A 15538-nucleotide genomic window follows, 5' to 3' on the forward strand; every position below is an offset into this window, starting at 1 on the left:
AAATAGTGAATGCAATAAAATGTAATCTCAAATGAGAAACAAACCATGACAACAACTTAACTTAGTAGTCAGTGAAAAAAAAAAATATTTCACCCACGCAAATTAGATTTGCGAGAGAGAAGGTGTTGTGTTGTTGCTATCAGAAGAAGCTTATAAAAAAGAAATAAAAAATATGAAATTATTTGAAAAGAAAGAAAGAGAGAGAAAGAATCAGAGTATACGTGGGTTTATTTCACGAGAAAACAAAAAAAAAAGGATGAAAGAGATAAAGATAGAAAGATATTGCCTTATGATATATAAACAGCTGTTGAGCTCATGGTCGAAGCACGCGGGACGAGTACTACTCTCTTCTCCTATATCCATCTGGAACTTTTATCTTTAACTCTCGATCAATGATTTATCGTCGTATCTCCTCCTTCTCTACAAATTTCTTATCATCTTAAAGAAACGTGTGAAAATTTTGTTCAAGAAAATAATTCAATACGATACAACGAAGAAATTTATTTAACATTCAATTGAATCCTTGTATTAGGTTGGCAACTAAGTAATTGTGAATTTTAAATAAGAACAAAAATTCCAAATTTTGGATTCAAAATATAAGTTTATTCAATTGGGTACACATTTTTGTTGTCAGGCAGTGTCATAATGCCACCTTCATAAAATTTCTGATCTTTGCTATCAAAAAACAATTAGGTGTAAAACAAAATTCGCAATTACTTAGTCTCCAACCCAATACTATTATTTTCTTTTGCAATCAAAAAATAACAACAAAAACAATTACAGTAGAAATAGCAACAAGTTTCAGATATCTTTTCGTATTATCGTACGAAAAGGTAGGGGAACACTTTTCACGTGGGGGTCGTCGTTATAGTAAATGCTACGAGCATATAAGGAAGGAAGGAAGGAAGGTTATAACGTCTTACGTGCCTTTCGAAATCCCAGTGACAGCGGGGATTCGCTTGGCAACCGAAACCGAACCATACGTACGTTCGAGAGACGGCATTAACACTTCTGGAGTGTGCATCGTAACCGGTGGCACGAGAGAGAAAAGAAAAAGAAAGGAGGACGACTACGACGACGACGACGACGACTGCGACATGGATGAGAAGTAGGAGGAGGAAGAAGAAAAAGAACAACAAGAAAGAAGAAGAAGAAGAAGAGGAGGAGGAGGGGGTGGTGAAGCTCTCGTAGCTGCTCCATCGGTACATTCCTATGCAACGGTAGAGACCGATCGGGGAACGACGTGGACTAGGGGTAGGGGGTGAAGGAAAGGGGAGGGGGAAGAGAGGTCTCGGGAATTCTGCATATCCGTTGGAGATGCAGCTCGGCTAACTATGCGCTTAGGTGGCAACCGTGTCCGAGACTGCCTACCTTGACTACTTCGAACTCTACCGAAGTATAATACTTTCCTACTACCTTTCGAAAGGAAACCATTTTTTTTATTTTTTAATCAACATAAGAAGTGAAATGAAATCAAATCAACCAAGAGATATATAAATAAATTGATGATAGAAAATTTCATTAAACGTTTTACTTAAGTTTTGATATATTATTTATACGTTTTTGAATAATGATTGATCATGTAGAAAAAAAGAGAGAGAAAGAGAGATAGTTGAGATGCATAGGAAGGAATAAAAAAAAAAAAAAAAGAAGGAAGAAGGTCATTTACGACCCAGTAAACGTAAATGGATTAAGAAAAGTTTCATCCTTCCACTGGAGTTTTCCGTGAAAATTTTTTTTCAACTTTCAACGAATTTTTTTTCTCTCTTTCTCTTTTTGTTTGTTTCTGTCTCTTTTTCTCTTGTTTTTTCTTTTTTCTTTAGTTTACGATTAATTAGCTGTAATTTACATAAATCATACGTTCGAAAAGGGTGAATTTGAACGGAGAGGTGGGAAGAAGGGGAGAAAAAGAACCGCGTTAAATAGGCACGAGGATCGCGTGCTTTCGAAAATAAAATTCGTGGAGTGAGAATGCTAGAAAATGAGTGAAGAAGAGAGGAGAGGAAAAGAGAAGAAAAAGAGAGAGAGAGAGAGAAAGAGAGAAAAGTTCGATCGTATTCTCCAGCTGTCTCGCGTTCCGCTCCGGTGCCGTTACCGCGACGGCACAAAAGCACAAGGATATCGATAAAACGGACGGCGATATAAATAACGCGAATGTATCCGTGATTAGTAAGCCGGACGAAGAGAGAAAGAGAGAGAGAGAGAGAGAAAGAGAGAAAGGGAAAGAAAACCTGATCGCCTAACGGACGGACGGTGCATCGAAAAGAAAGAAAGAAAGAAAGAAAGAAAGAAAGAAAGAAAGAAGCTTTGGTGAAACGGCATTGCATGTTGTGTGTTCCTGTAATCATCGTCTTACAGCTTCGGATTTCTTCATTTGCTACTAGTAGTCGTTGTTGTGTCCTAGAATGGACTCCTGACCGATTCTTTTTGTCATTTTTTATTTTTACTAACATTTTTCTTGTTCTTTTTTCTTGTTTTTCTTCTATCGATAATTCAAGAACGAAGAGTATATTAATAGAATGCTTATAATAGAAATTGTAGAAATCGAAAAAGAGATATATATATATATATATATATATATATATGTGGCAGAAAGAGAAAAGCAATAAAATCAATCCACAAAGTCTCGACATGCGAAAACAATGAACAAGAAGCTTGGAACACTTAGCATATATACGAGAGAAAACTGTCTCTCGTTCTCTATGCAATCCTGACGTGTTCTCTCACTACTTCGAGTTTGTAAGACACAGTGTGAAGAAAGAAGGAGAAAAAGAATGAACAAATAAAGAATAACAGGACAAATAAGAAATATATAAAAAGTGCGAAATAAAAAATAAAAATGAAATTATTCATGGAAGATAATCAAAGTTATGAACTTATACGAATCACTGATCGAAATCTTTCCCTTGTTTCTTTCAAAATATGAAGAAATAATCTTTCTATTCTAATATCTTTAACCCTTTTCGAACGTATTCAATTTGAGCATGGGTGTCGTAGTGGTCGGAATTAATTTATATATATATATATTTATTATATATAGAATATATTTATTATGTAAAATACATAATTGTTTACATAAATATGTAAAATACATATTAGTAAAATAAGTATTATGTAAAAATACACATATAAAATATTTATAAGATTAGTACGGTATCTTGTGTCGAAAGGTAAAAAGGCTTTGGTGACTGAGATTGAACACACGTCCGAAAAGGGTTAAAATATCTACAAAAACTATTTCTTCTTTCAATCAAATTTATAATTGTGATCGATTTTTGAGTTAAAACTTTTATTTCGAATTAGTTCTTTCGTTTAAGTACATATAAAATAAATCTATACGATATATCGCGTAAGAAGGATAAGAAAAGGTAGTAATAGTAATCGAAGGTTTAGTTTGGACAAGTAAAGATGAGAAGAAGAAGGATGAAGAGGAGAGGCAAACGAGAGGAATCGAATCCCATCGCCCGGAGCGCTCGTCAAAAGTCAGAGAATAGCTTCGCGAATAATTAAAGACACGACCCAAATGCAAGCCACTCGGCTTTTGCTCATCCCTTCGTGTACAAGCTTTCTACGTAGGAAGAGAAGAAGAAGAAGAAGAAGAAGAAGGGAGGATATGTCCATGCACCCAAATGGAGAAGTGAGGTGGGGGGAGGGATGGGATGGGATGGGAAAGGGTAGAGAGTAAATTTTACGAGCTTTACGTATACGACTCTTTTAACTTCTTGGTTCATCGATCATCGGAAGAGAAGAGAACCTTTTCGTCTTTTATATAAGGTCATGTTGTTTTACTTGATAGTAAACTAATTCGACAGAAACACAATCTTGATCTTATTTTTTTTTTTTTTTTTTAGATCGAACCTGTTTTAATTATTGTTTTATTTTATTTTTTATTTTTGTGTGCGTGTGTAGATTAGGTATCTCTCAACAAGAGAGAGAGAGAGAGAAAATAAAATCATTATTTCCTATTGGAACTTTTATTAGGATGAGCTTGTAAAACTATCGATAGAAAGACCGGTTAATTCTTTTCTATAGACATATAAAAGAAGAACCTGGGGTCTTCTCTAATCTCAGTCTACTCTTTTGCTTTTCTTTTCGGATGTTTAACATCCTTGAATATAATATATATATATATATATATATATATATATATATATATATATATATATATATATATATATACTTATCGTTGCTACGAGAGAACCAAGCGAGATCCTTCAAGGTCTTCTTCACCATGGTGTGGTAGAAGTTGGTAAGGTAACTTAAACTTTGCCTACTCGTTGAAAGATCTCACTTCGATCGATTCCTTTGGCATGGTAAATTCACAAGATCACGTACTGAAATACCGTTAAGAAACTAAGTAAAACGTCTAAACACGTATCTTATTATCTGTTTCAACACTTGGAATGCAAAAACGTTAGTGGTAGGTTGTAGGATTAAAACGCGTTAGATTAAATCAAGTGAGAATTGGTGGGTGCGTTGTATCCGATAAATGGTATGATTATACGAGGATGCTTTGCACAAGTCAAGTACTAAAAAATTACTTGTGTTGACTTAACGGATCTTCTTTTTTTTTCCTTCTTGTTCATTTACTTTTTTTTATATTCTTTTTGTTACTTCTCAATACCCTTTTTTTTTTTTGAGTTAATCCGTTAGCAACGTCATAAAGATTAGAAGGAACTCTAAATTTCGATCGATTCGTTTTGTAATACAAGACGAAAGATACCAGTCAAAAAATATTCCATGGTTTTCGAAGGAACAAAATATAGAAGAAGGAGAAGATGAGAAAGGCTTTTTCGTTTCAAATACGACCGTTACTACTACTCCCATTTTCTATCCTCGAAAGAAGGAGACCTTCTTTCGGCCTTGAAATCTTTGATCGAGAGTCTCCCTCATGGGATCTTCAAATCAATCGATTAACTAAAGGTTCGATCTAAAATTATTAGATCGAGAACCCAAAGAAAGAGTAGAAGAGAAATTCTTTATAAAAATGACCTTGAAAGATGGTAGTGGTACCTGTTAAATAAAAAAAAAGTAGTTAAAGAAGTTGAACAAAATCGGCCGATTTATTTTTACACCTTTTCGTGGTTCATCACTTAAAAGGAAAAGAATAAGAAAAAGAGAGAGAGAGAGAGAGAGAGAGAGAGAGAGAGAGAGAGAGAGAGATGAACAATGCTTATAGGGATAAATTTAAAAAACCAGCACGAGAATTTTCCCCTCAACAACAACAACAACAGCTGTTCGTTCCTTTTATTTACCCACGTGTTTCTTCTTGCCACGCGTTCGTAATATTTTCCAGCCGGCCATTTTGAGAAACCTGCTGCACGCCGAGAAGGTTTTTTTTTCGAATTAACAAACAAAAAGAAATTAAACAACCTTTTAAGATCTCTCACTTCTTGATCTTCTTGTCTCGTCTCGAATGAACGAATCACTTCTTTCATTTGTTCGTTCTCCTCTTCGTGAACGCGTTCTTAGCGCATTCTCGATCAGTGAATCTCTTTTCTCTTGGACAAACAAACACATAGAAAAAGACAGTACGATGCGTGTACGTCGCGTCGTTGAATATGTTCGTGCATGTGTGTGTGTGTGTGTGTGTGTGTTTTGTGTATGTGTGCGTGTGCGTTCGTCGAATGTACGGCTCTGTCTCCTCTGGCTGGTCATGCCAAAACTTTCCGTTGACCGTTGCTCGAACTCAGTGACTCAGAAATGGTTCCACCATTGCAGCAGTCACGGATTATTAGTCACTAGTGCCCCGTTCCGATTTCTTCTTCTTTTTTTTTCTCTTTTCCTTTCTGCCTTCCCCCACCTCTTCTCATCCTTCTTCGAAGAATTTCAAGATGGTCGCAATGAATGCCATTGCACGGAAATTTTCTTTTATTCCTCTTCGTCGTACAACCAACAACGTTGCATATATTTTGCACGGTAACAACACAAACCAACCATCGTAGGGGGGGGGCAGCAATTGAAAACTGGTCGTGTGTACTTACTAAAAGAGGAAGAATCTTGATTCGAAGTAAAATTACAAAAGTTAACGTATCGCCAAGAACAACGGTGTAGTTACCTTGAAGACCTTAGGGAACGAGAAGAAGAAGAAAAAAAAATCAAAAGCCGGTTATATACGCTATAGTAAAAGTACTCAATAGCAACGGACAAAGATTACCACCACCGCCTACCACCTCTGACGGTGCTTTCTTCGAAGCAAGCAAGAGGGAGGGGGGAAGGGTAGGGGAAACCGAACACGTTTCGAATTCGCGACTAAAACTTCCCTCGTCGTATTCCGACAATGTAAACTTCCTTGGAAAATCCATTGAGCGAAAGTACCCTATCATTGATTTGTCTAATATCATAAGATAGAAAGGATTCGTTAATGGTCTAGGGGGTAGTCGGGGTCCGTTCTCTAGTGTTCCATAATGGTATAGTAGATGGGATTGAGAGAGGGGTAGTGGGGTTAGAAATCGAAGCTAAGGGGGGGAGAGGGAGAGGAGAATCGATAAATCGTGAATATAAGAGGAGAGAATTGGAAGATCGCGCGCGCGGTGTGTGTTGTGTTGGATCCGCGAGAAAGCGCCGCGAGGACGCGCAAGAGCAGAAGGAAAACGCGATGAGGAGGAGGTGAAAGAAGTGGAACGCAGACGTTCCGGAAGGTCGTGGAACGGCCTGGGCCGTCGGCGGCGGCGGCGGTGGTGGCGGTGGTGGTGCTGGTGGCGGAGCAGCAACGGTGGTGGAGATGGAAGTGGTGGTGGCGGGTCTCTCGTTCGTTTCGTCTGTCACTTCATTCATGACTCGACCGGTAGTCCTGATCACGCCCCTTCCATCTCTCACTATCTCTTTCCCTCCCCCCTTACCCTCTTCCATCTTTCCTATCTCTCTTTCCGCCATATTCCCCTTCCAATTCCAGCCAGTCTACTCTCCCACCCTCTCCAACTACTACTACCTAGTCGTCTCCTTCACCCTCTCCCCCCTCCCTTCCCTACCAACCCTCGACCTCCTCTACCACCAACCGTTTCTCTATCTCTATCTCTATCTCTGTTTCTCCTTTTCTTCCTCTCTCTCTTCTCTTCTTCCATCTCCACCTCCACCCCCTCCTCCTATCTATCCAACTTCTACGTTCGTCGAAGCAGAGATTCATAACGGCTCCACGACCATCCGATGGCGTTAGTCGTCTTCTTCTCTTCTCTTCGTAATCTTCCTCACATTCTCCTCCATCTTACCCCATTCCTTCCCCTTCTCTTCCCTCATCACCCTTATCCTCATCTCATGCTATCCTCTTGGCTAGAGGATCGTTCAAAAAAAAAAAAGATTCTTCTTATATTCTTACTCCTTGCAAAACGCCCTCGATCGTTGTCGTTGTCATCGTCGTCGTCGTCTTCGTCGTCTTCGTTGTCTTCGTCGTCTTCGTTGTCCTCTCACGACTATAACGGACCATCTCGTCTCTTCTCTTCTCTTCTTTTCTATTTTATATCGAAAATTCTATTCTTTTATGGCATGTTCGATCAAAGGATTACGTTAGAAAAAAGATCGATTAAATAAACATCGATGATCTGCCCATGATGTCTTGCTCGAAGTTTTATTAATAATACAACAAAGAAATATTGTAGTATAACTATATATGTATATATAAATCCATCGTTATTATAGTAATAATAGTCACTGTAATTCATCTTGTATGTATATATTTATATATTATTGAAAAATATAAGAAAGAATAATAGCACAAGTAACAGCGTATTATTTCTCACTCACGCGGTAGGAATAATTTTTCCTATGTTGACGATTTCGCGACTCTATTTCCCGGGTATTATAATTTCGTTCTATTAAGACCTTAACAAACCGGGTTTCGAAAGTGGGACGCCCCTATCCGGGCTCACCGAGCGCTACTTTATTTCGTTTGTTGCATAAACGCTAGAAAGCCCCCGTATCGTTTATCCCCCTTCCCCCCTTTCCTCTATTTATCTATCTATCTATCTATCTCTTTCTCTTTTTATCTACGTTAACCAAACGCATCCTTTATCTGATATTTATTTTCGTATTAACGATTCACGTTAGAAGGCAAAATCAAAAAAAAAAAAAAGATGAAGAAGAGAAGGAAGAAGAAGAAGAAGAAGAAATAAGCAGGATCATTTAGCGAAATGCACTTTCGGAATACAAATTACGCGCTTTAAATAGACGAAATTGAATAAGGATGGTAGAGAGATGGGTAGAAAGAGGATGGACGGTATACGATGGACGGTGATACGGGGGTTCCCAAGGACTACGTGATCCAGTACAATTCAAAAAGAACAACGCGCGACGACCATTTTAACCGTAATTTTAGTCTTGGATCGGTTAAATTTGATTTCCGAATAAATATCTTTAATATTTATTATACCGCATTGTCAATCAAAGTGTAGGTACATCAAAATGTATATTTAATCGTTCCGACCAATAAACAAAATCTTGTTTGCTCATTTAAAACGATTGTTTTCCTAATTTGGCATTAAAAAACAAACATGAAGGAATAATACGATTAGTAAGATTTCTTCGAAACAAGAATATAATATATGTATATAATATATCTTAGTAAACGTTATTGCAACGTTTTAGTAGAAGTTAAGAGAATACTTTGCTTCGTTCTCTTCTTTGTCGGCAGTACGACGTACGCTCGTCTCGTTGCATCTCATTTATATCTCTTACAATAGTAAGAACAAATAGTTAACTACGTGAATAAAGTATATATACACACATATACACGTGTGTGTGTGTTGTTTCTCAATCTTGCTAGTGTTTATCGCGTACTTATAAAAGGAAATGGAATAAAAAGAAAATGATGATGATGATGTAGAAGAAGATGAAGAAGAAGAAGAAGAAGAAGAAGAAGAAGAAGAAGAAGAAGAAGAAGAAGAAGAAGAAGAAGAAGAAGAAGAAGAAGAAGAAGAAGAAGAAGAAGAAGAAGAAGAAGAAGAAGAAGAAGAAGAAGAAGAAGAAGAAGAAGAAGAAGAAGAAGAAGAAGAAGAAGAAGAAGAAGAAGAAGAAGAAGAAGAAGAAGAAGAAGAAGAAGAAGAAGAAGAAGAAGAAGAAGAAGAAGAAGAAGAAGAAGAAGAAGAAGAAATGTTTCGTAAGATCGGCGCCTTGGTGCTGCGTCTCACGAATGACGTTTCGAAGTCGCGAAAAGAGTCGAAAGAAAGAGAAAGAGAAATAGAGAGAGAGAGAGAGATCTTATGCATCTTATATGTATATATGTTGCCACCCACCGTTTCTTTCTCTCTTCTCTCTCTCTCTTTTGGCATAGGGAGAGAGAGCCGCGCGTGCTTCTGTGCTTTCCGTCTCCCTCTTCTCATCGCGCGCTTCGTAGTGGCCCTGGGCTGCTTTTGGTGAGGATGGTGGTGAACGCACCATATGGGGCCGGTCTCATGCACTCGCGCATAGCAACAGAAACGAGAGAGAGGAAAACAGGCTAGCGGCGTCACCGTCTTCTCTCTCTCTCACTCTCTCATTCTGTCTGTCTGTCTCTCTTGCTCTGCCCCTCTCTTTTCTCTTTCTCTTTCTATCTCACACGTACGCACTGGTACAAGCATGGAGACAACGTTCACTCTTGGCGTGTGCGAACCACCGATTTGATAGTGTGCGTGTGTGTGTGTTAGGCGGAAGGTTGGGTACGAAAGAAGAGCGAGAGAGAGAGAGGGAGAGAGAGAATTGATAGAGGAAGAGGGGACAAAAGAGAAAGGGATGGTCTCGGAGAGGTGGAGTGAGAGGGTGGACAGCACCACCCGGTGACGATCGGGCGGCGACGTTGCCTCCAACAGGACGAGAGAGAGAGAGAGAGAGAGAGAGACGACAATGAAATCGTGTATCTACGAATTCGTTTATATCCTTCGGGACGATACCGGTTTCTTCTACCTACGTTGAGTGCTGAGAGAGGAGAGAGAGAGGGAGAGGAGAGGAAAGGAAAAATCTTCTCCCTCGTCACGATTCTTCGCACGAAGGAAGCCACGTTGGTCGTCGTCGGCTTATTTCTTTTTAACGTGGTTTAAAAGGTGAGGGAGGTAAAGAAGAGATTATCCTTATCTTCGGCAAGAAAATATAGAAATGAATTTAGACCAACCACCCCTCGCCTACCTCGTGTTCGTTTATTGAAATTCTTTCTAAAGTTTATAGTGATTTATAAATGTTGGTAAGAAAAGATGGGAGGAGAGACGTCCTACTGTGTTAATTAATACGTTACAAATGAAAATATATATTTCTTTCTTACTTAAATGATTATACTATACTCTCTCTTTACGAGAATAAGATAATAAAAAAATTGCTTAAAATTGAAGATAATAATTAAATATATTTTATCTTTCAATTGGCATTATTAATATCCACGAGATCATTTTTGAGAATATTTCATTCGAGTAGTAGGAATCAATTTGACTGGCGTAGTAATTAGATGTTATTCTCTTTTTTTTCTTATTCAAATGTTTTTACGTAAAAAGGATTTAGCGTTATTTCATTTTTTTTTCGTTAAATCATTAGGGCGACAAAATAACGAATATCATTTTTCCATGACATTGGAACCTAGTAATAGTTAGTAACAGTTTTAGTGGTAGTAATAGTAGTAGCAGTAGCAGCCATAGTAGTAATAGTAGCAGTGGTAGCAATACTAGTAGTAGCAATAGCATTAGTAATAGTAATAGCAGTAATATAGTAGTAGTAGTATAGTAATATTAATAATAATAATAGTAAAAGGAATAGTAGTAATAATAGTAATAGTAGTCATAGTAGTATAGTAATACAAGGTGTCGGGAGTTTTTGGCGTCGTCCGTCGAACGGCGTGGTTTTCACGTGGTCGCGGCATATCGATTGCTGGAGAGGCGGCAGATCGGATTCTGCGCCCTCTTCCCCTTTTACTCCTTTCCTTGCCCCTCTTCTCCCCGAGACCTCGTCCTTTCCTCGCAGACAGATCGTTTACCGAATTACATGGCATTTTTGTTGAGAAAACGCGACGCGTTTCCAACTTTTTTCGCGGGGACGCACGCTTCTTCTTCAATGTTTTTTCATTTATTTACTATCATAATATATTATTATTACAATAATAATAATTAATGTAATTATAATTTGATTATTATGATCATTGTTATTACGATACAATAATATACGAATTATAATGAAATAATATGATTATTGAAAATAATAATTATGATGAATAAATACGTGTAGGCGTATAACAAATGAAATGACTTATCAAAAACGACGTACGTTTTTCTCATAAAATTAACAACGACATTTTTATCACTAATGTCTCGCAATTGCGAAATAATTAACATTATATTTGACACTTTGTTTGTATATCTCTTATCATTAAGTCGAAAAATGTTATGTTAGGCATTTAAGTATATCCTAAAGTCATTCGATTACAGGTGTGAATGAGACGCGTACGAACATGTGTGTATGACTTGTATATATGTACACGAATATGAGACCGCATGTTCTCACTGTGTGAAACGTTAGTTCATATTTGTGTATGTATGCATGCGTGTGTGTGTTTGTGTGCGTGTAACTCCAGTGATAAATGTAAATGAATCATGAATGCATGTTATAACTTTAATACGATGTCTGATGAGTAGTATGAGTGCGTTGCTACCAGATGGTTAACGTGCTAGGAAAACTTTCCTCTATCGTTTTTTTTTATTTTTCAATTATGCTAATCAATAAGGATAGAATTTTTACGGATTCGATTGATATTAATTTGAGGTTTTTTTGTTGCTTGTTATAGGTTTATTATGCGAAGAAGAAGAGAAGGGCACAGCAGATGCAGGGAGAAGATGGTTCGCATAAAAAAGAAAGAAAGCTTTACAATGACGGTTGGGATGACGACAACCACGATTACATTATCAAGAATGGGGAAAAGTTCCTCGATCGATACGAGATCGACTCATTAATAGGTAATACGATCTACAATAATAAATATAATAATAATAATAATAAAATCGATAAAGATTCTCTTGTTCAATAACTCATTGTCCTGTATAATACTATATCATCTTTTCTTTCTTTTTTTTGTTTCTTTTCTCTCTTAGGTAAAGGCAGTTTTGGCCAAGTAGTAAAAGCATTTGACCACGAAGAGCAAACACAAGTGGCAATAAAAATCATAAAGAATAAAAAACCTTTTCTAAATCAAGCCCAAATCGAAGTTAGGTTGTTGGAAATGATGAACAGGGCGGATACGGACAACAAGTATTATATAGGTAAAAAATTCATTTAAATCTCATCTAATTCGTTTGGATTATGACAATATATTGATGATTATTAATCGATTATTTATTTCCTCATCTTAATCTGTTTCTTTTGTTTCTAGTTAAACTGAAGAGGCATTTTATGTGGCGAAATCACTTATGTTTGGTATTCGAATTGCTATCGTATAATCTCTATGACTTACTTAGGAATACAAATTTTCGGGGTGTGTCGTTAAATTTGACAAGAAAATTTGCACAGCAATTGTGTACTGCCCTCTTGTTCCTGTCTACACCGGAATTGAACATCATTCACTGTGATCTGAAACCCGAGAACATTCTTTTATGTAATCCCAAACGAAGCGCGATAAAAATAGTCGACTTCGGTAGTTCGTGTCAACTTGGCCAGAGGGTAATATGTCCTTGAATATAGTGATAATAAAATGTAGCCATTTTCTTTTTATCACACTTTTCTCATATTTCTAAATCGTTGTTCTATTATTTTCAGATATATCAGTATATCCAGTCCAGGTTTTACAGATCTCCAGAAGTCCTCTTAGGAATACCTTATGACCTCGCGATAGACATGTGGAGTTTGGGATGTATTTTGGTAGAAATGCACACAGGAGAACCTTTGTTTAGTGGGGCCAATGAGGTAAAAATTTAAATGATACTTAATAAACATCATTTACGGAATGGTATTACTCGATAACATTCAATAGCACGAGATGCCATACGTATAGTCTTTAAAGATCATAATTCTAAATAAATTTTTGATAGGTTGAAAACAAACACATATTTAAATATAAATATAATCCGTATCTTTTCTTGTAGGTCGATCAAATGAACAAAATTGTCGAAGTATTAGGCATGCCACCAAAACGTATATTGGACCAAGCGCATAAAGCGCGGAAATACTTTGACAAAGTCCCCACGGACGGCTCGTACGTGCTGAAAAAGTCCAAAGACGGTAAAAAGTATAAACCTCCTGGTACAAGGCGGTTGCACGAAATTTTGGGCGTTGAAAGTGGCGGTCCTGGTGGTAGAAGGATAGGTGAACCTGGTCACTCGATCTCTGACTACCTCAAATTTAAGGACTTAATTCTACGAATGTTGGATTTTGATCCAAAGACGAGAGTTACGCCATACTACGCGCTTCAGCACAATTTCTTTAAAAGAACAGCCGATGAGGGGACCAACACGAACATTGCTGCTGCGAATAGTGCAAATACAAGTCCAGCAGTGGTGTCAATGAGCCAGGATCATGGTGGGTTACTACTTTGTTTCATTTCTCCGTGCGAGTACAAACTAAGTTTGTTGAAACACAGTCTGTAACATATACATATGTCAAACAAAAGACAAGAGTACAACTCGCTTGATTTTTAGATGACTTCAACTTTACACAGGGGTCTTTAGTCTCGATCTATAAGTGAATTTAAGGAGAGGTTTCTGGGTCATTCGATATTATTTAATAATATGATATAAATGGTTAGATTTGATATAAGCACCTTCAGAAATGCACTTACATCATAGTTAAACTCATATTTGATTTAGAATAGTGTTTTTCAACTTCATCCAGATTTCATTAGATTCCATTTGCTTAGAGTGAAAAAGCTTTCCAAAAAAGATATATTATATACTATATATATATTTATACATATACATCATTGCACGGTGCACACAGCACTAAACGGTTATTCATATGCTTCCTTATTTGAGTACCTTTATACACTCTAGAATTTTCTTCGAAAGCATTAATATTTAAAAAGAGCTTTCAGAAAATTTCATCTCAAGGAAATTGTTTTGCACATGCTCCTGTTGTTATGATAATACAGCTACGTTTAACGAATTAATTGCAATGACAAATGTAACTTTATCAAAATATTACATCTGTGTTGCTTGATTTCATTCACTGCTCATTATTCGTTTCATATTTCATTTCTATCACATTTCTCACCCAATACAAGATATTAAGTCCATAATGCCCCTTTTAACTTGATCATTTTAACAGTTGTCTATCATTATCAGAATTAATATTGCTCTGAATTTAGCAATTATGTGAGAATGAACAATTTTCGTAAAGTCTCTTAACAAGATATTGAACAATTAATAAGTGCAGCATTCGAAACAGTAGAATTCTCTCTCTTTCTCTTTCTCTCTTTCTCTCTCTCACATTTGATGCATGACGAGTTGTCTCTTCGCACCACATTGTCGCGTATATAACAATATACAATACGGCTCTTTAAGTTGTAGTACCATTCACATACAATATCCGAAAGTTAAATAACGAAGAAGAGCAGCGACAAAATGAGAACCATTGAGATATTATTAAAATGGAGAGTTCCACTGTACTGAACATTCAGGAAAGTTTTAATTTGTGCAGAAAATAAAAGGCTAATGTGTTTCATAAATACAAGTTTGATTTCTTTTTCTTTTTTTTCTTTATTTTTCTTTTTTTTTTCAAAGATATTATAACAATAGTTAAACATATTTCATAATGGCGAATAACAATCTAGAAAAAGAATATCATTTTTAATACATAGGTTAATGATAATATTTCAGTTGAATTAGAAAAAGGTGTTGATGCTTTTTATGTATCTTCATAATTTTACATATGTATTTTTACTTTCTGCACAAACTAAACAATACTTGTTGTTGCCCGTAGATATGATGGGGGGACAGTACGTGGCTCGATGACTGTCGTATCCGCGGGGCGGCGACGACCTGTCCTAGGCCCCAACCTTAATCTTACTTACTAACATAAGTAAGTTCTGTCTAACAAACAATCCTACAAGCTAAAAAACTAACGATGACCCCTATTAATAATGTCCTGGCCTCGGATGTATTGCGCGAAGCCTTGCTTGCTTAAAAACACCCTTTTCCTGAGTCATGGATGGACTTATTGCTAGCCCATGGCTCGATTTATACCTAGTAGTGCATATGCTGTGTCCAATTGCAATGTTTATAACAAGGACACTTCATATCCTGGTTAAACATTTGTTCTTGACTATATAATAACCTTCTTATAGAATCAGAGAACAATAATTAATAAGATAGAGTTATTGGAATATGTTTTTTTACCGTTATTATTTGTAATTATTTATCTTTATTAAACTTACACAAATGAGATATATGCATGCTTCTATATCTATGATAATGATGATGATGATGATGATACATGCACACACTTTTAAACAGCAACATGTGTTATGAAATTATTTTAAACATATTCCAACTGATGATGTGATTATTATTGTGCTAATAAAATCTATTTTTGTAGATAAATCATTTCATTTCAAGTTAATTTCCTTTATATAATTTCATGCATGCTTTAGTATGTGCTTGCATCG

The 15538-nt window shown here is 36.6% G+C and overlaps 1 protein-coding gene across 9 annotated transcripts in view; it reads left to right on the top strand.

Moving 5' to 3' along the window:
• mnb (minibrain) overlaps positions 1-15538 on the top strand; it is a 63706-nt gene that overhangs the window by 41307 nt on the left and 6861 nt on the right. For all 9 annotated transcript variants that reach the window (XM_089170022.1, XM_089170024.1, XM_089170026.1 and 6 more), the window contains 5 exons: positions 11732-11900; positions 12036-12203; positions 12314-12600; positions 12697-12843; positions 13023-13455. In XM_089170022.1, coding sequence (XP_089026148.1) covers positions 11732-11900; positions 12036-12203; positions 12314-12600; positions 12697-12843; positions 13023-13455 — 1204 coding nt within the window. The remainder of the gene's footprint in view (positions 1-11731; positions 11901-12035; positions 12204-12313; positions 12601-12696; positions 12844-13022; positions 13456-15538) is intronic.

This window comes from Polistes dominula, unplaced genomic scaffold, assembly GCF_049000335.1.
Source record: "Polistes dominula isolate Pdom_NZ unplaced genomic scaffold, Pdom_raw_medaka contig_15, whole genome shotgun sequence".
Taxonomy (NCBI): Eukaryota; Metazoa; Arthropoda; class Insecta; order Hymenoptera; family Vespidae; genus Polistes; species Polistes dominula.